Source organism: Canis lupus, chromosome 8 (assembly GCF_048164855.1).
Source record: "Canis lupus baileyi chromosome 8, mCanLup2.hap1, whole genome shotgun sequence".
Taxonomy (NCBI): Eukaryota; Metazoa; Chordata; class Mammalia; order Carnivora; family Canidae; genus Canis; species Canis lupus.
In genome coordinates this window covers 29331159-29352541 of record NC_132845.1, presented here as the reverse complement: position 1 = coordinate 29352541, position 21383 = coordinate 29331159, and the positions used below count along the sequence as shown (strand labels likewise).

The window sequence follows — 21383 nt, the reverse complement described above, 5'->3', positions numbered from 1 at the left end:
CTACCTTCTCTTATTCTTCAATCTCTTTTCTATGCATGATCTATTTCTTTAAAAGGAATTTTCAAATTCACTTTTCTCCTTGTTATTTATGTTTCATAGAGAAAAAACATCTCAAGTAATGACATACATATGTATACATATCAGGACAAAATGGATGCAATATGATGTAAATCCTCGGGGATTATGACTTTCGAAGACATTTGATTGCACATTGAGATTTGTTGTATTAAAAAATATGAAGAGTTTTCAATAAAATATCAGTGAGATTTTGTACATTGTGCGTGTCTAATATCTCAAACTATTTATCTTGATTTTATTGTGGAAGCAATGGCGATAACACTAGTTCACATATTTTAATCCCTAAGAAATAACATTTCTAAAAGAGAAACAACAAAAGATATAACTCAAGGAGCATTAAAAGTAAAATTGTATGAGAGGGAGGTTTCAAGGTGGTTGCAAACTCCTCTCCACCTTTTTATCTTACGGCGAACACTTACTTTTTCCCAACTTCAAAGAAAAGAAGTTGCTTAAGTACAGTTAAACACCATAAGATGCATGAGAGTGTTAGTTTGTTATCTACCCTTTCTCACTCTTGTGAGGCAGCTGTTCTGCCTCTTTCCTTGAGCTCAGGGAAACAGAAATATTTGGAAGCTTAGAAATAATCACTTTCCCCATCCCACTGTCCATCCATCACTGAATTCTTCCTCAGGCATAAACACAAGTCAGATAGACAGGGAAATTATATTTCTGGCTATGGTTGTGTGTGAGGAAGAGAGATTTCAGCTGTGTATGTGTGTGTGGTGGGGTCACTAATGGAATATCCCATTTATGATAAAAAAAAAAGAAAGCTTCTTCATTCATTTATGCATAGTACTTTTAAATGACCAAAAGTGCTAGACAGAAAAATACACAGTAATACCTAAACAAACAGATTATTTCAATGGGCTATTTATAAATGACAGTGCATATATGCATATACACTAGCTACAGACTGGGTGCCTTGAACCAAAAAAAAAAAAAAAATCACATGATAGTCTGCACTGCAAACTTTGTTTAAAGCTCTAAATACGATATCAAGTCCTCTGTCAATGACATCAGAAGGTTCCAGGCACTATTTGTTTCATAATCCTGTATCCAGCTGACTCTCTACTTCTCCTTTGCAGCTCAAGTTGCCTCCAAATGCTGAACTGGAGCGCTGAGAGTCAATCCTTGTTTGGTTAACAAATTCCCAGCACCGTATACCCCCTAGCCCCCAGGAGCTGTAGTGATGTCATATCCGTTGCCCAGGTCTCCACACCTCTCTCGGCAGTTACTCCCTGTATCTTTTTCTTGGGTCAAAACTTTTGAGGTGGGCTGCGAGGCAGCAGCGGCAGAGCGGGGCAACCGGGGCTCGGGCGGCGGCGCTTCAGCACCTCGGCCAGCGCCCGCCGCAGCCCCGCGCCCCGAGCTCGCGGATCCCGGCCCGAGCCCGCCTGCGGAATGCTCGCCCCCCAGGGCGGCTGCCGCTGCTGCCTCTGCTGCCGCTGCTGCCGCCGCCGCCGCTGCTCTTGCTCCTGCTCCAGCCACCGCCTCTGCTCTACTCTGCTCTGACTGGCAGCCAGAAAGTGCAACTGCCGAGGGAAAGGTCTCTGCAGTAGGAGCGGAGTGGCTACCTAGAAGAGAGTAAAGAGAGGGCAGAACCCCAGATCAGAATGCAGGCGACGTCCAGCCTACTCAATCTCCTGCTGCTGTCTCTGCTTGCCGGATTAGATCCTTCCAAGGTATGGGCAATATTTCACTCTTGTTTGAAATAAATGTGCAATATGTAACCAGCCGACCAAAAATGCAAATAAATATGCAAAAAAAAAAAAAAAAGGGCACGAAGGACAGCTCTAGCTATCTTGTGGTGCCTGGCTTACCCCTACTGCTTGTAAGATAACAAGGTGAACTATCGGAGGAATAGCTCCTCAAGGTAGACTCCAGGCGAGGAGGGTTGGTGGGGGGGGAGGTACCAAGAGCAAGTATGATGTGTATGGGCACAGGGCTATGCGGCTCTCGGGGGGGATTTAGCAGATTCCGTATCCCAGTGCTTAATGTTCTCTTTTGAAGTCGGACGGGTGATGCAAAAGGAGTTAGCAGTTGAAACAATGCAATTTGTAAACACGTATTAGGAGATGGTGCACCGCTTCTTTGTTGAAAGCAGAGAAGCGTTTTCCAGCTGATCCTGGTCAATAATTCTCCCATCGCAGACGTGCTGCGGTTTGCGTCCAAAACATTTAGGATGCTGCTCGGAACCCACGGCAGAGCAGCGGAGCGATACGCTGCCATGGCTGAGACGCGTTCGGGAAAGGAGCTTGTGTTTATTTGCTTCTTTCTTTTTTATAAAGAAAATCAGGAGGCACCGAGGAAGTTCTGATAAGCAGTGTTAAGAAGCAGGAAGTGAGAGCCCTGTCAAACTAGGGTGGGCAGGAGGAAGGATGCGTTAGTTGGCTCATAGCTCTTGAACTCCGCAAATTATCCAGTACTGGTCACCAAAGTGAACGCTAAGCTCTTTGGATTAAAAAGGTAGAAAAAATATGGAGAAATATTTTCAGCTGTGTGCGAGAAACGTCTTGACTATAAAGTGAGAGAATCTGAGAGCTTCAGCGTTCTAAGAAAACCACAGTTATCTAGAGTAAGGAAGGGGTAAGCCATCCGGGAAAAAGAGTAAGAGAATTTTTGAAATCATTTTACTTATTTAGCTTATCAAGAGCATTTTGACAAGAGAGAAAAAATGATACCATGTTACTAAACCATTTAAAGCTGCATTTCGGAATATTGCAAAGTTATTTTTAAAGCTTAACAGTATCTGTACAGTGTAGAGAAATGAAGTTTCTTTTCATAACTGTATAGAACTAACATGTAACCAAGCATAATCTAATATTATGGCTGACTGAGTATTTCTAGGCCTAAAATATAGTGAAAACTTAGAATCATATCATATACATTTGTAGTTATATCTGTGCACTTTTCATATTTAGAGAGACCTGATGAAAATAATTTTATTATAAAGGTATGGCTGTGCTGATACTGTCACTGTGAAATCTTCACATGGTGTGTGAATGCCACCTTAGTGATCTTAATAGAATATTTTACATACTAAGGGGTAGTTTACATCAGGTAAGAAGTGTTGGTTTTGTTTTTACGTTTTTGAATCTCTCTCTCTCTCTCTCTCTCTCTCTTTTGTTTCTGGATTTACAGTGACACATTCTACTGCCACTTTCATTATATTATGTTAGTTACCACTTAGAATATATTCAATTATTTATTTCTTTTGGAATATTCTCGGTAAAACATTTTTTAAAAGCAAGGCCAATTACTGAGTTACTGCAGAAAAAAAAATCACTTAGAGTGAGTTTTGTCATTCTTTAAAATGAATTCAGAAATGTAGAGGTTTACCAGCAACTGCATGTGTGATTTGATTTGTCTGGCATCTTTTGTGTATAAATATCTTCTTGAATTCTTGAACCCATTCTTTCCCAAATTAGATATATGTAAGCACAAAAGAGCTGTTAGATAAATTAAAAGAACTATTACATCCCCCAAATAAATGACCTCTTTAAGTCAATATGATCTTTTCTATTATTGATAAGTCTATGTCTTTGTATTCAACAATATATAACTTGTCTTTAGACTTAACTGGGGCTGTCTGGTACAATTGAGCTGAGAAATCCAGGGAAGGAAAGGTATACATGAACTTTTCAAACTGTCCTTTTGGGGATCTAGATACTGCAATACAGTGTGTAAAGAACAGATGATATGTTGTTCTACACCACAAATGACGTTATAGGAAATACTAAAAGGTTCACAGCAAGTGATTTTAATGTCCAAAACAGCTTTTGGACTAGTAGACAAAATACTGCTTTAAAAAAGTGAATAAAAGCTACTTTTGTACGTTTTAGCAAACTGTTGTTGATCACCTAACTACAGCATCCCTCCCAACCAAATCACAAATGGTACCACTGAATTCTCAAAATAATTGTCAATTAGGTTAAGAGCTAGGAATTTTCTCAAATTGTGTTTGGTTTTGCATTAACTACTTAAGGGTTTAGATAAAATTAGGATTCATAATGCAAATTATGCATGACAAAATCGAAATAAAAATCCAATAATATAGAAGCATATAAGATCACAGTTTTTGAACAATAAGTGGTAATTTAGTGCTGACACCTAAATGTACAGAAACTCTAAACAGTTGATGTTTTTTAATATACTAATATGTTAGAACTGATATTTCACACTCACATTTTTAAATAAATACATTCAAATACTCTTCTATATTATTATGCTTTGTGTTTATGGTAAATATATATGTATAATCACACATGGATACACACAAATTTGCAAAGTAGGAGAGCTCTTATAATTAAAAGGAGTTTTTTCAGGTATAGGATTGCCACATACATCAAATATTGGGAATCTAAACCTTAGTGATCATTGTATATTAATTTATCTAAAAACAATAAGGCTTTCTAACAACAGTACCGATTCCATCTTATGGAAAGCTATAATGATCATTTTTTCTGAGATTGTAACTTCCAGATCTTATATGACATCTTATAAAGTGCTTAAGTATCGCCATCTTATGGTAAGATAAGTTACTTGAAAGTCAATTTTATTTTTAAATTAAAAAAAAAAAAAAAAGGCCAAACTTCTTTATTCATAGGATAGACTTACTTTCAGCATTCGCTCACTTTCTTTTTTCTCATTTAATATACCAGGAAATTGGCAAAATTAGCATTTTTTTTCAGGAAAGAAAGGCAATTCACTGCTAATTAATTATTCATATTTTATATAGACAGATTATCAATTTTCCTCTCAGGAAAATTATGAGAACTCTGTTTTCTTAATTAAAATCTTATTAACAAGTTTCTAGTTCCAGTTAGAAAAACCCATAAGTTTGTTACTTTACCTATTTTAAGAGAAATTAATTTTATTTGTAATGGAGTGCCTGAATTAGAGGCAAAGTGCCAAATCATCATTCATTTAATAAGTAAATTTTTAAAAACCTGAAAGCTTGTAGGAATTCAATTATTGCTTAGTTTTATGGAGAAAGGAATATTTCAGTGCAGGAAATTCCTAAGAATGGCTGCTAGATGGCATCTCTGTGCTTTTAAACTAAACACACGGAGTTCAGTAATGACCTTGATAGTAGGAGAGTGAACCTCTTTTTCTTTTACAAGAAGATTTTTAGCAGACCATTATTTGAACATTATAACAAAATAGTAATTCCTGTGAATCAGAACCATGAATTTCTCTGCTCTGCAATGCTGAAACAGGAAGAAAGGAAGATATAAATGTGGCTGTGCAGGTTTTAAACAGAACATTTTTTACCAGAGTCAGATACTTGGGGAACAGTTAAAAAGAGGTGACATGGGCAAAGCCACACAATGCAGTGACTGTGAACTTTAAAGCAGGCGTACTTGTGTGATAAATAGATTGAAAAATACCTTAGCACACTTAGATTGAGAAACCATTCACTATCTTCTTACCTAGAAATATATTAAAGAACCATGGTACTTGCTCACACCACAGACATAGAATGTAACAATGATTCAGCAATAATCTTCAACACCAAACTGTTCTGTCTCTCCAAAACAACTCAGCCAAGTAGAACTCTTGCATTAAATAAAACAGTTGTTTTAGAGCCACATAAAGATGATGAAAACCAAGAGAATTTCGATAATTATATTTTTAATGCTTCATAATGTAATACATCATGTATAAGTGCCTTTGCACTTTGGTATTGCTAAAGAAAATCATCAAAGACCTAAATTGGCTAAGGTGGCTTCTGTACATAAATCTAGTTAAAGTTCTTGTTCTTTCAACTTTTAAATGAAATTAATGAAAAGCAAAAGCAGCAAGAGAAATAAGCTGAGATAAATTCATTGTAAAATTCACCTTAAAATCTACCTTTTCCTATATTTCTTGTATGCCAGACACACCCTCTATACAACAGGACCAACTCAAATTAGCACAGAAAATATCGATGGGATCGATGGCATTTGGCAAAAATCTGTAATTACACACTCGTAAACCCTGATATAGTAAAAAGTGAAAAGTTCAATGCATCCCATCTGTGTTTTGAAAGAACAAATTACTTTCTTACTCTCATTTTATTCCATTACCCTTAACACAATTAAATTCTTATTTTAGAGAAAGTAAATATTCTTTCTCACTCTCTTGGCAATTTGAAAAAGTTAAAATGGTACCATTTTCCTTTATTTTTCTTTTAAAATTCTATCCCATATAATTTTGCAATTACTCTCTTTAAAAATGACTACCGTGATGATTGATAGGTTCTCTGTTGAGAGGGAAAGCAGCACAAAAGTGAGAACCATAGGGGCAGGACTTTAGGTCCTTTATTTTTCATCCCTACTTTGCTACTATACATATGTGTATATGTATACATATATGTGTGTGTATTTGTGTATATATGTATATGAATGATGTTGAGGAAGCTGTGATCTCCCCTGTAAAATATGAAGCCTAAATGTTCTTCAAATCTATTTGCTAGGGGATCCCTGGGTGGTGCAGCAGTTTAGCGCCTGCCTTTGCCCAGGGCGCGATCCTAGAGACCAAGGGATCGAATCCCACGTCGGGCTCCTGGTGCATGGAGCCTGCTTCTCCCTCTGCCTATGTCTCTGCCTCTCTCTCTCTCTCTCTGTGTGACTATCATAAATTAAAAAAAAAAAAAATCTATTTGCTAAACTCTAGAATGACTCTGTGCTATGCTTTGCATGTTTATGGGCCCCCAATCTCCCTAATCCTATTCATATTGAAACCTAATGCCCAAGGTGAGAGTATTAAGGTATGCGGCTTTGGGAGAAATAATTTGGTCCTGAAGATGGAACCTTCATATGAGATTAGTGCCCTGATCAAGAAGCCACAGAGAGAAAGCTCATTCTTTCCACCATGTAAGGATACAAAAAGAAGTCTACAATCTGGACTATGCTGGCACCCAGGTCTTAAACTTCCAGCCTCCAGAACTGTGAGGAATAAGTATCTGTTTATAAGCCACTCAGTGGAGAACTTTGTTACAGCAGCCCACACAGACTATGATACTTTATTTAATACTATTTGATCATTCATTAAAAAATTAGCAAATCATTTGGTAGGGTATAGATTCTAAGATCATAAACTTTGTGAGATCTGGGGATCAGTCTGCCTAGATAACATCATAATGTTTTCATCTTCTGTGTTTGACATTTAATAAAGCCTTCAGTTTTCTACTTCCTCACATGCCATCCTCTCCTTCCCTCCAGTCTCCACATTCATGATCCCTGTACTCAGGCTTCTATTCATTTAGTTATCAAACTTTGCTCACCTGACAAGACCGTGAGTGGATCTGAAAACCAACACCTTTCTTACTTCATCCCTAAGTCTTTTATTTAATGAAAATTCTCTAGTGAAAGGCAAAGTAAAAACTTACGTCTTATATGAAGGGAATTGCTAGTGTGCTAAGGAGATGTAAGAGGTACTTAGGAAGGCTACTTATAAAAGGTGCTGCATGTTCATTGCTGACTCTTCCCAAGCAGAAACATCTTTAAGGATTTTAGACTTGCAATTATTATGAAAACCTCAATTTTTGTACTAACAAAATATATACATATAGAAAATTAGACTGGATAAAACTGAGACTTGGCATTTGATTTACTGAAGTATCAGTCACATTTTACTTTTTAAAAATTGGCATCAGTGAAAATAATAGAGGAGATGCAAAATCAGACTGCTGTCTTCATAGGTTATGTGAGATGACAGTGAGTCTTTGGGATCATCTGTGTATTTGTGTGAATGTGTATTTGTGCATATATATGCACAGATGATTTCACGATGGCATTAAGATATTAAAGTAACATAAAAAAATAAAAAGAAACAAAGTAACATCAAAAAATATCTAAACATGTGTTACCTAGATCCCAGGCTTAAATCTAAAATATGATCTTGAAATTAGTCTCCATTTACTCAGTTTATGCCACTTACCAATTAAAAATCTTGAAGGAGATTTTCTATGAAACTAGCATTATTATCAGAATTTTCCAATATAATTTTTAAAACTGTATACCAAAAAAAATCAATATAAAAAGACAAGCTAAACATGAAATCATAAGAATGGTTTTAAGGTCTAACTGTGCAACCTTTAAGTAAGACACTTAAACCTCTCTGATGCTGTTTTCTTAACTATGAAATGGAATAGCGATAGAATTTACACCATTATTAATTATATATATAATTATATATATATATTACTTATAACTATAAATCATTTATATATAAAACTATGTTTCTATACAAATATTTCATAACCATCAATCTATAACCAGACCTAAAATCTGTTTTGTACGATATATAAAGATCATGATAGAAAAGGGCCTCTCATTCCCCTTTATTCTTGCTTTTCCTTCTCAGCTTTTAGAAAAGTGAATGTCATATTATGTATGATCAGCAGAATTTCTCAGAATAAGCCCATAATTTTGGCCAAAGCTCCAATTTCAAAATATCACCTTAAAAATTTACGTCATACTTATATCCCACAAGGCACCACTTACAAATTTGTTAGAAAAAAAAAATACAGGACATGAAGAGTGGTTCCATAATTTTAGAGCCGAACTACATCCAGAAAAGAGCTTTTAAACTAATCACGGAGAGTGGATCACAGAAAGGATGGATATATTTAAACAAAGATATATCAACAGATAAAACTGCTTTTTTGACCAGCATAAAAAGTGTAGGCTTCTTGTGTCTTTGCAAAGCATACCAATGATAAAGTAGTTTAAATCCTCTGTAAGTTTTAAAAATATCAGAAAAAGATTTAGAAAGGGGTTTTCTCAAATTACTCGGTCTAAGAATGTTCAGGTCAGAAGTCATTGTCTTAGTCCTTTCAGGGTGCAATAACAAAATATAACAGACTAGGTAGTTTATTAACAAAAATCTATTGCTTATAGTTCTGAAGGATGGGAAGTCCAAGATCAAGGCACCAACATGGTCACGTTTTGGTAAGGGTCTTTCCCTGCTTCATAGCTAGTGACCTCTCACTGTGCTCTTACATGTAGTAGAGGCTAGGGAGCTCTGCGGAATCTCTTTTTATAAGGACACTAATCTCTGGGTGCCTGGGTAGCTCAATGGTTGAGCATCTGCCTTTGGCTCAGATCATGATCCTGGGGTCCTGGGATCAAGTCCTGCATCAGGCTCCCTGCTCGGCAAGGAGTCTGCTTCTCCCTCTGCCTATGTCTCTGCCTCTCTCTGTGTGTCTCTCATAAAGAAATAAAGAAAACCTTAAAAAAAAAAAATAAGGGCACTAATCTCATTCAGTGAAGGCTCCTCCTTGATGACCTAATCACTTCCCAAAGGCCCTACCTCCTAACAGCATCACATTGGGCATTATGATATCAACAATTTGAGCAGGGAGGACACAAATGTTCAGAACATAGCAGTCATGGAGAAATAACAACTTTTATGAACATAGTTTCTCTGCTTTTTTCTCTTGGATTGCTTTCCCAGTCCCTCTGTTTATACTGGGTTTCCTGATTTCTTGACAGAGATCTTTACAAAGTACTTGAAAAGACTGGACCCTTAATTAGCCACTTAATAATATTTCTTCTAATGTTACTCATCCAAAATCAAGTCCATCTGAGTAACTCATGAATTGATTCTTTCTTTTTTCAGTTCAACCCATGTAAATCATATAAACTATATAATATTTAAGAGAGACCCTAATCATAAAAAACTAATATTTAAGAAATTTATTATTTCAGAAATATTTGCACACCATTCTATAGAGGGATTTAACTTAATTCTGTTACTTGCTACAAGAATTTGCAAACACTTTTGGGGAAAGGAGATTCCAAACAGTGTAAGACCATCTCTATCAGAAGTTCTACATTGGATGCGAGGGTGGCTCAGTGGTTCAGCGTCTGTCTTTGGATCCCGAGGTCCTGGGATGGAGTTCCACACCAGATTCCCCACAGGGAGCCTGCTTCTCCCTCTGTCTGTGTCTCTGCTTATCTCTCTGTGTCTCTCCTGAATGAATAAATAAAATCTTAAAAAAAAATAGTGCCACTAATTTGAATGGTGCTAATAAAAATGGTCAAAAATATTCTTGGAATAAAAAAAATAAAGTTGCCTAAAAACATTGATTTTTCTATGTTTTTAAAACTGGGTGTTCTAAAGTATATATCACAAGGTTATGCCTTCCATCATTCTTATACCAAGCCTTTAGAAGAATAAAAATAAGTTCAGAAAGAGGATCACAGATGCTGTTGTGTTCCTCCTTTTGCCTCTCCTTGGAAAGCTCTTTCCCTCTTCTCCATATGTCAAAATTTTACCTATATTTTAAGATGCAACTCAAATGTCACTTCTTCCATAAATCCTTCCCTGACACTCCTCACACCCCAGGAAGAGGTAATCCTGATAAACTAAAAACTCCTAGGAAAAAGAATCATGTTTTATTCATCAATGCATTTATAGCCACCTGCCTCTGACACAGAATAGGTATTCAAAACACAGATTGAGTTGAATTTCTTTTTTCCCCCCAAATATGCAGAATACTCTATTTCTAATCACTGTTATTATACTTTTTACTTTTTTCCCAATAGAGTATTTATTGAATTGTGTCTTCCCTACTAAACTGTAATATACCTGAGGGCAGGCTGTGTCTTGATCATTATCTTATCTTTTCCTCTCTAGTGACTACAGTGCTTTTTCAGGTAAAATATTTAACAAATATTTGTTGAATGTACAAATGAATAGATGAAGAAAAAAATAAGTCAAGAAACACCCAAAAACTTAAAATCTTGGGTTAAATATAATATACATTTAGGGTCCATGCTCTCACCAGAAAAGATATTAGGAGCAGGGAAGTTAAGATACATTTTAAGAATCTTGTTTTCAAGGGCTTAGAACTCATATCAGGTTATTTGTCTTGAAGGATGCTGCAAGATTATGTCTTTTTAAGTTTTTTATTAATTTCCTGTTCTACTCCATATCCTTGGTGCTATTTTTGACTTCTCATAGCTCTCTGGGATGCTACAACCTTAATACTCTTGAGAATTACCTGCTCTGTCTCCTGATACTTGGTGGTAATGTTAGTATATATTCTTATTCTTTAGTGTATGTATAAGCATCCATTTTATTTGTATAGGTTTATAAGTCTGAACAGTTCATTAATGTGTAACTGCATCTTGACTAACTTTAGTTTAAGTAATGTTTTAGACATATCTGATAAATCAGTATGTTATTGATATTTCTCCATCTCTTTTTAGGGACTCCATTATTTTTTTTTTAAGAATCTAAAATATTCTCTTAAAATTGTTCTCTTACTATACATTCTTATAATAGTACCATGTAAAGAAAGGTAATATTGCCTCCATATTTGTACTGCATTGCTAAATTGCCACAACACCATGATACAGAATAATATTAAATGATAAAAAGCAAATATAGGTAGACTGGAGTAAAAAAAATCATCTGAATTGTAACTTCTAAATATCATCAGAAATTCAATATTTTCATGATTAACTTTGTAGGCTAAAATGCTCTGAAAAGAAATGTCAGTAATAAATTGTCCTAACAGCACAAACAAGCAGCTATCTAGATAACCCCCAAGGGAATGCATAAATTGAATAGATGATCCTTTTTATTTTTCCAACTAAGTTGAAGGTGATTAAGAAGCATTATCCCATGATGATTTAAATAGCATTACTAGAGGGACCAATTCCAGATGGCAGGATTTCTTCAAATAGAGAATCAGTATTGGAAATGTTGATTCACTGACACCAAAATGTCATGGGTGAAATATTAACTTACAAAAGACACCACCACTTCTGGGAATGATCTATGTCTATGGCTACTTAGGGAATTGTTTATTTGGAATTAGGACCAATGGTAAGTATTTTTAAACCTACATACGTTTTGCGGCATGATCACTATATCTTAGTGTGTATCATTGTAGTACTAAATAAACAAAAATATTATCTGGCTCAAGATCCACTGAAGATTTTTTATTATGCTTATCATTTAATTTATATTGTGCTACAGATATAGTCTACTTTTTACAACAACCTGAAAGCTAGACAAAGTCAGAGAATAACTCAACTCTAGCTTGATTGCCATATACCTTAAAACACTCCAGGGATACGCAGGAGGAAATGTAGAGAGTCTTATGAAGCTCATGCCAAAAGAGTGGTTATTGTAATATGACTCAAAACTGAGCATAAGATATGTGAGAGTAAGGAATCAAGTGCATAGAATCAATTAATTTCTATGTGGTGCCTTTATTAGTTCCAAAGCATCATGACTTTCCTGTCAGTCAAAGCAATAAAAGACTCCAACTCTCAATATCTGTCCTAAAATACGATGGAATAAGATTTTAAGAAGTGATAAAATTATAAATGAGCTTATATGTAGCATAGAGGTGTATACATTCCTATACAGCTAAAAGAAAAAAAAAAGGTTGAACAAGATAAGTATTTGTTTACACACTGGAGAGATTGAGGCTCTCACAGAAGATGTGTTCATTTACCAAAATGTATTTAAGTATTTCAAGTGGTTTGGTGCCCCACCCCCACCCCCCAAATAATTTCATTCATTACTCTGAGAACTGGTTACCATTTTATTACTGTTGGCATTGGCTTTTAGAAAAATCGCTAATTTAGTTCAACTCATCTTTAATATCTCTTAGTAAGAAGAAATGGAAGGAAAAGGCAATGAAAGCATCCTTAATTTCCTTTTTCTTTCTTGCATCTTAACTTTGCAAAGAAAGAGGCAATAGAAACGTGATTGTATTTTGTCCATTTTTAATAATTTCTTTTGGAAAAGATACCTCTCAAGGGACTCAACTTACTTAATATTAACACATAAAATGAAAATATAGGAAAAGAGAAACTTTACCAAATTACATAATAATTAGGAAATTGGAAAGTCCACTATGTTAGAGACAGAGTACTAAATTAGGAATTTAAAAAGCTGGGGCCTAATATCAGTAGTTGTATGGCTTGGAAAACTCATTAAATTATTTTGGTTTCCATTTCCTCACATACAAAATGAAAATGTTGAGCCAAATGTTTTTGTTTTTTGTTTTTTGTTTTTTGTTTTTTTTTTTATGGGCAGGTCCTCCTAAAATGAGGCACATTCATCTCTATCAGTGTAGCTCATCATTCTTTCATCCTCTCTTGTGCTCATAGATTCTCAAATTGTTAAAATTAAAGGTAAAATGTAGGTCCCTTTTACTGTACTGCTGAAAATCAAAGTTAATATCATTGAGAAAATCATGGCACCTTAGTCATACATATGGTGACACAAAAATAAATGTAAAATATACAAGCTTATTTCACATCTCAAACATTATAGAATATTTAATCTTTATTTTGTATTCTTCCTTATTATTAGCTTTTGAAGATTCAATAAAAAATAAATGAAGAAGGACATTTCATTTCTACTGTCCTTATCTGACAGCAGTTAAAAAAGACTCTAAGAGTTACAAGAGATAGACTACCTATTTTATTTTGCATAAATTTCCTCCATAATATAACTGATGGATGCTTAGCTAGCTTCTGTCCTTATGTTTGTATTATCAGAGAGTAGGGACAGTATTCAAGGAATTGGATTATTTTTAATCAAAAAATAATTACAAAGTTTTTTTAATTGAGTTATGACTTCCAATGATATTTTCTACTACTGAGTTATGATTCATTATTTGATTAAATACAATAAGAAAAAAGTATATGGACTGTGGTAGACAGAATAATGTCCCCCCAATGATGTTCACATCCTAGTCCCCTTAAACAGAGAATATGCTACTTTACTTGGCCAAAGGGCATTTGTAAATGTGACTAAATTAAAAATTTTGAGATGGGAAGATTGTCCCAGATTGTCTGATGGACCCAATATAATCAGAAAGGCCTTTATAAGAGGATGGCTGGATGCATAGCATCAGAAAAAGAAGAGAAGATGATAGAATGGAGATAGGAGGGAGTTGCTTTAAAGATGGAAGAAGGGGCCAAAAGCCAAGGAATGTGTGCTATCGCTAGAAGCTGGACAGCTGAGAAAATCACTGCTTCTCTAGAGACTCCAGCAAGGAATATAGCCTTGTCAACACTTTGATTTTAACTTCATAAAACTTACTTCATATGTCTGCCCTCTAGACATAAGACACCAAACTTATGTTGTTTTAAAGCACTAAGTTTATAGTAATTTCTTACACCAACAACAGGAAACTAATACATTAATCTAGATGATAGTAATTACTATGTAAAAAAGTAGGCCACGTAATGCTATAGTCTATAATTCTGAATATTAAGGTTAGAGGAACAATAGATGTGAAATTACAGTGAGTTCTAAAAATGAAAGTTAGATAATATAGAAATAAAATACTGCCTATAAAGAAGACTAATTAGATTATACATGAACCTAATTTAGTTACATGATAGGTAACTGTGTTCCCTAGCTGACATTTATAAGATACAAGTGAGTCTTTCAGTTATTGTTGTTAGGCAAAATCTGCCTCACTCTTGGTCTATGAATTAAGTGGTTGTCATTTCATTTCTTTATCAGCCTAAGACCTTAAAAGCATTTGATGCCATATTCTCTCTACTGGATTTGTCATCTACAGTGAAAATACAAATACATTGGCTACCTTTGATTTAGTATAATAATGAAGACAGCAGAGCCTTCTTTTCATCAGTCAAATTTGATCTACCAAAGGCGCTGGCATGTCTTCAGATGAAAGCAATTTTGTTTAGAGAACCAATGCATGTTACACAATAAAGGCATGGTCAAATATGATGATTGCTTAATGATATTCCACAAAGTATAAGAAAGATCCATCCCCTTTTATGTGCAGCTGAAAAAGAAAATTGTGTTGTTGAGTTTGCTTGTTTAATTTTAAATAATTGGGATTTGTTTTTAACTTTAAGAAAATCTGCAGAGTGAAAAAAATAATTAGTCCAGAAATTAATGACTCTCAATAATCTTAATTAACACATGTTACATTCATATCATATTCATATTAGGGTAATTATTTTTCAACAAATACTCATGCCTGGCAACATTGTAGGAATTGGAGATAAAAGAATTTTTTAAGAGGTATAGTTATTACTCTCAAGAAGCCCTTAATATTTCTACTGGAGAACTCAATCAGATATACTAATAATCTAGTACTGTATGATATGTCCTGTAACAGACACTTACATAAGACACAAGTAGGAGACAGGGAATGAACACCTTCAGCAGGCCAGGCATAAGAGAAAATTTCCTGGGGGAAGGTGATGCTTAAAGGAAAATCAGCAAGACGATGACGGAAGAAAGGGGTATTCCATTAAAAGGCAACAACCTATATGAAGTCACAGAGATATAAAGGAGCATGTGAAACACTTCAGAGCTGTTTGTTTTACGACTTGAGTTGTTTTACGACTAATTTTGTGATAAAAAGAAGTTGATGAAAAAGAGAGCTATTGGTAGCATTAAAATGGTAGAAGAATGACTGCCTAAAGCGTCCAAGATTTGACCTGTACCAGATTTTAAAATATTTCTGTATTTTAATTACCTTAAGCCAAAACAAATAAATAAAACAAAACACAATGTAGTTATGTTAGAGTTATCCAGAGAAACCAAACCAACAGGATGTACAGGCTGTGTATTGTGCGTGCACATGTGCACACACATATATATGAATATATATATATATCATACATAATATATAAAAATATTGATTTTGAGGAATTTTTTTATGTGATGGATATTTCCCCAGTTCTGTTGTCAGCAAGCTGGACACCCAGGAGAGCCAATGGTGTAGTTCCAATCCAAAAGCCTGCAGGCTTGAGACCTAGAAAGAACAGTGTTTCAGTTGCAGTCCAAGGTAGGGTTAAAAAAAAATCAATGTCCCAGCTCAAAGGCAGTTAGACAGAAGGAATTTCCTCTTACTAAGCCTTTTATTTCTATTCAGGATTCCCCACCTGATTGAGTGAAGCCCACAAACATTAGGGTGAGGAATCTGTTTTCCTCAGTATACTCAATTCAACGGTTAATGTCATCCAGAAACACCGTCACAGAGACACTCAAGGTTATGCTTGACTGAATATCCGGGCATACTATGGCTTAGTCAAGTTGACACGTAAAATTAATTACCTAACATAACAATGACATTTAAAAAGTATTTTGTGGTTATATATCTAAGCATCACTATTTTATGTCTTTCTATCCAATCTCATCTCTAGCTAGCTAGCTAGCTTTGTAACATATACCTATTTTCATCATCAAAACGTAAATTACTGAGAAGAATCCCAACACATCTTATCCCAATATCTCTATGATTTCATTGTGATTGTCTGTCTCTCCCTCATCCATGCTGATTAGGCTCCCTTATAAACGGTGACTTGAGATATCTTGTGCATTGTGGATTGCTTCACTACCACCATACATGAAAATTATTACTCAATAATTAAAAGGATTGTAAATCTTTTGATAACAAGTCTGTTGTCAAGATAGTCTCCCCACACATCATCTTCTACCATATTCTCATCTAGTTAGAAGATAATTCTGGCGGGATGCCTTGGGTGGCTTAGTGGTTGAGCGCCTGCCTTTGGCTTAGGGCGTGATCCCGGAGTTCCGGGATTGAGTCCCACATGGGGCTCCCTGCATGGAGCCTGCTTCTGCCTCTGCCTGTGTCTCTGCCTCTCTCTGTGTGTCTCTCATGCATTAATAAATAAAATATTTTTAAAAAGAAAAAAAGAAGAAGATGATTCTGGCTTGGTTAAATTGGCTTGCAAGTTGACATCACCTGAAACTTTTAGTCAGGTTGCATATTGATTTCAAGTTCTAATGATCAGATTTTTTCATCATGCAAAGATTTTTCATCTTGGAATTTCTTTCATCTTTATTTTTCCTTTTCCTTCCTTCCTTCTTTACTTATTTTCTTCTTATTTTTCCAATTCATTCAAAAAATACAAAAAAAAAATCATAACATTAAAAATTGGAGAAGAAAAGTTCAAGCAATGTAAAACTGGTTGCCATGTTGCTACAAAACACCAAAATGACCATAGCAAGTCTGCTATGGAAGTGTGGAGCCTGTCACCAATAATACAACATCTGCATCACTAAGAACATATAGTGGAAGATTTTCAATGCATTTTTAGAATGTCTGCCATGCCCCTAGCATTAACTGGAATCTAAGGATACAGCAGTGACCAACGAAACAAAAACCTCTGCCCTCATAATGCTTAAAATCTAGTATAAATAAATAAGCAAACAACTAAGCAAAATGTATGTCACCTGATAGTACATTATACGAAAGAATATAAAGAGAAAGAAGTAGTGACAGGTTGTGAGGTGGAAACAAAAACATAGGTCCTACAGTAAACCTGATACTTGAGCAGAGACATGAAGGTAAGGGAGTAAGCTATGTAAATATCTGGTGGAAGAGTGTTCTAAGCATAGAAAATTTTAAGCACAAATTCATCAAGTAAGAGCACATATAGCAGAGTTGAAAAAAGGCAAGGAGGCTAGTGAACAAGTGAAATGAACAAAAAGGAAACTAACAGGAAATGAGATAAACAATTTAGCGGGGGAGAGATCATGTGGATTCCTGTAAGTGGTTTGAAGGATTCTGTGGGATGGGAAGATACTAGTGTGTTTTGAGCACAGATGTGACATATTATTTTACTTCTGGTGATGAGGGAAGGATTATAGAGATCAAGTGGTATAAAAAATTAAATTAGTGATGATAGCTAACAGAATTTGTTCAGTGAGTTGAAAACTGGCAATGGAAGTTTTTTGGCTTAAACAACTTGAAAGGAAATATGTCTCTCAAGATGCAAAACACACTGGGAGAGATTAGGAGTTTGATTTTAGAGTTGCTAAGTTCGAAATGTCTATTAGACACCCAAGTGGTATTGTTAAATAGGCAGTTGGTATTTAGAGCTCAGTGGAGAGATCTAGACTAAATATAACATTTTGAGAATCATTAATATGTCAGTAGTATTCAAGCCTATAAAACTGGAGGGGACCAGTGAGTGGAGGGGACCAGTGAGAGAAGGGGCCTGAACTCTATGCCTCAAATATTTAGAGGTAAAAAGCTAAGGGAAAACCAATAATAGAGACTGAAAGGAATGAGACAAGAGGAAAACTTGGAGAAGATACTCTCCTGAAAACAATATGAATGAAATGTCTCAAGGAGAAAAATTTATTAAATTATTTTCGGGCAGCCAGGGTGGCTCAGTGGTTTAGCGCCACCTTCAGTCCAGGGTGTGATCCTGGGAATCGAGTCCCACATCAGGCTCCCTGCATGGATCCTGGTTCTCCCTCTGCCTGTGTCTCTGCCCCTCTCTCCGCTCTCTCTCTCTCTCTCTCTGTCTCTCATGAATAAACAAATAAAAAATCTTTTTAAAAAACTATTTTCATATGCTCTAAATGGCCAAGTTATATGAAAAATGAAAATGAATCATCTTTAAAAATGGAATCATTGGGGCTCCTGGGTGACTCAGGCCATGATCCCAAGGTCCTGGGATAGAGCCCCACACTAGACTTCCTGCTCAGGGGGAATTAACTTCTCATTCTGCCCCTTCCTGCTGCTCATGTGCTCTCTCTCACTCTCTCTCAAATAAATAAATGAAATCTTTAAAAAAAAAAAAAAAAAGAAATGAAATCCTGGGTAACATTGATAAGTGGTTTCGGTAGACTGATGGTGGCAAATCCTCATCTTAATGGAGTCAATAAAATAGAAAGGCAGAACAATTATAGATAACAAACAGATATAAACAACACTTCTGAGGAGTTCTGCTAGGAAGAGAAGAGAAATGGGGTAAACCTAGAGAAGGATAAGGCATCAGACATGCTTGGTTTTGTTGATGTCTAAAATGGAAGAAATAACACCATGTTATAATGCTGATAATAATCACGAATAATCACAAATGGTTTTAAATAGGATCACAGAGAATTCTTCTGTGGGAACAGGCGGGAAGACAAAGTATGTGTACTAATGCTATTTGTAGTTTAGATAGGGGAGTACAGACACGTGGAAGCTCCCTTGTAATTGCTTTCATCTTCTCAGTGAAATAGAAAGAATGGTCATCAGCTGAGAGTGATGATGGGTTATTGGTAGGAAGAAGAAAAGAATAATGTCCCGAAAACTGCAATTAGGAGCAAAGAGGACAGCTTTTCCACTGTCAGGCTTTGATAGAGGAGTATGGCAAAGGGCTTGAGAGTGCCTTAGAGGCAGCTGTCTACTCAGGAGAGAACCAGATTTCAATAAAAGTAAAAAGGTGAGGAAATTTTCAGAGGAGAGAGTAGACACGAGGGAATGTCACTAATGATTGATTGTGAGTTTCTCACATGTTACTGTCTGCATTAAATCGATAATGAATCTTTCATGTACATTGAAAGAGAAGTCTGAGTTTTCCCCAGGATCTAGTTTTTTTTGTTGTTGTTGTTTTTGTTTTTGTTTTTTTACTGAGTCTATGAAGAAGTTTAGCCAGCCCAAATCTCTCTTGATGTGGAAAACATACAAAGCCATAAACTAGTTGAAGCACATTCAACAGAGTATTACAGAAAGTGAAAAGATGTATCACTCCTTTCCCCCTCACTTTAGACCAGATTTATCTCAGATGTCACACTGTACTTAAGGGAAGACTCATCCACTGAGTCTTGGAAGTTGATATGATCTAACCAGGAAAGACGGGCAGAGCTGCCAACCAGTGGGATTGTATATTTTAACCATATACGGCCAAACCTCTACCCTGAAAAATTCCTTGAAATATTTTTAAAGCAATACAAGTAAGTTGTATTGCTGGCTAATATGAAGACTATCAGTCCCAACTAGAAATTTCCTCACGTCCATGAAAACATATTGTTACAGTCCCACCAAACACACATGAGAACAGTGGGCTCACTTTTATTCCACAAATCCTGAGACCAAAATAAAATCTTATTTCAATGTATTATATTAATGGAAAGAAATTTGTAGTTTGGTATATTTAGCGATTTTCTGCTCTGGCATATGTCCAAAGGAGACATGGCTCACATATGTCTTTTAATCTATTACACAATGTCTTTCTAATTATCCAACAAACATAACAGAAGAAAAAATGTTAAGTTTAATTTTATGTAACTAAAGCAAGCAAAACAAAAAAAGATCTATGTGACATTCTCATTTTCTTGCTACAATATAACATTACAGTAGAGTAAAAGGAATGTTAAGGTGATATAATGATGCTGAAATAAAAGTCAGGAAATAGAAAAATTAAAACATGTGCCTGTGTATTTGTGCATATGTGTGCTTGTGTGTGAAGGAGGGAAAGTTCCATCTGGCAACTACTAAAGTAAAACCTCAACAATCAAACTTTATTACGTTAATTAAGGAAATAAGTGAACGGCATGAATTACAAAATATTTTTAAATGCAGCTTATTTCCAAATCACATAATAACCTAAGTTAATCTTACAAATTTTATTTGAACTGTTGCCTACTACAGAGCTTCAGAACTCATTGTAAAAATAGACGAGATCACTTTCAAATTATCCTATCAATTAAATGAATATGGGTGATTTAAATTCCCCATCAAAATTCTATTTATAATAAAAAAGCTTGTTTCCTTCCTTCCTTGCTTTTCTCCTTTTTTTTTCCTTTTATGCAAAGAAAACACTATTTTTAACTTCTATCATAGTTACTCTATGATAGAAATTATGGGAAATTGCAGCAAATAATATTTCTTGATTGAAATTATAAGAAATTATGTGTCTTATTTGAAACATGTTACTTTTCCGTAAATTACATATTTCTCAGTAATAGAGAAGTAATACTTCTCTCTGAGACTACATGAAGCTTAAATAGCATCTTTTAAAAACATTTTATTTATTTATTAGAGACACACACACAGAGAGAGAGGCAGAGACACAGGCAGAGGGAGAAGCAGGCCCCGTGCGGGTAGCCCGATGCAGGACTCGATCCCAGGTCTCCAGGATCACGCCCCCGGCTGAAGGCGGTGCTAAACCGCTGAGCCACCGGGGCTGCCCTTAAATAGCATTTTGAAGCACCAAGTACACTACCTAGCATTCAGGGGGGGTTGACTGAAAATACCAATATATTAAGCCAGACTGTCCATGAGCTATGGAGGTATACTGCAATAGCTCCCTCTTCTTTACTGTATAGTTCCTAATAAATAGTGTATATTAGATTTTGCCAAGCAAATCTATTAATGAATGTGTAAAGGATTTTAAAGGAAGTGCTACATGAATGTCAGCTTATTTTTCAGTAAATTAGTATTCAAAAACATTGCTTGTACTGTATGTCCTACTTCTTAACTAATGTAATAAATCTGTGACCTGGCTTTACTCATTTAGTTCACCTTATCCAATTTTACATGATTCCCAACATAT

The 21383-nt window shown here is 35.4% G+C and overlaps 1 protein-coding gene across 1 annotated transcript in view; it reads left to right on the top strand.

Moving 5' to 3' along the window:
- The first annotated feature begins 1176 nt into the window (after positions 1–1176).
- Positions 1177–21383, top strand: part of OLFM3 (olfactomedin 3) — a 193242-nt gene continuing 173035 nt past the window's right edge. The window contains exon 1 of the mRNA XM_072834732.1: positions 1177–1760. Coding sequence (XP_072690833.1) covers positions 1692–1760 — 69 coding nt within the window. The 5' untranslated portion in view covers positions 1177–1691. The remainder of the gene's footprint in view (positions 1761–21383) is intronic.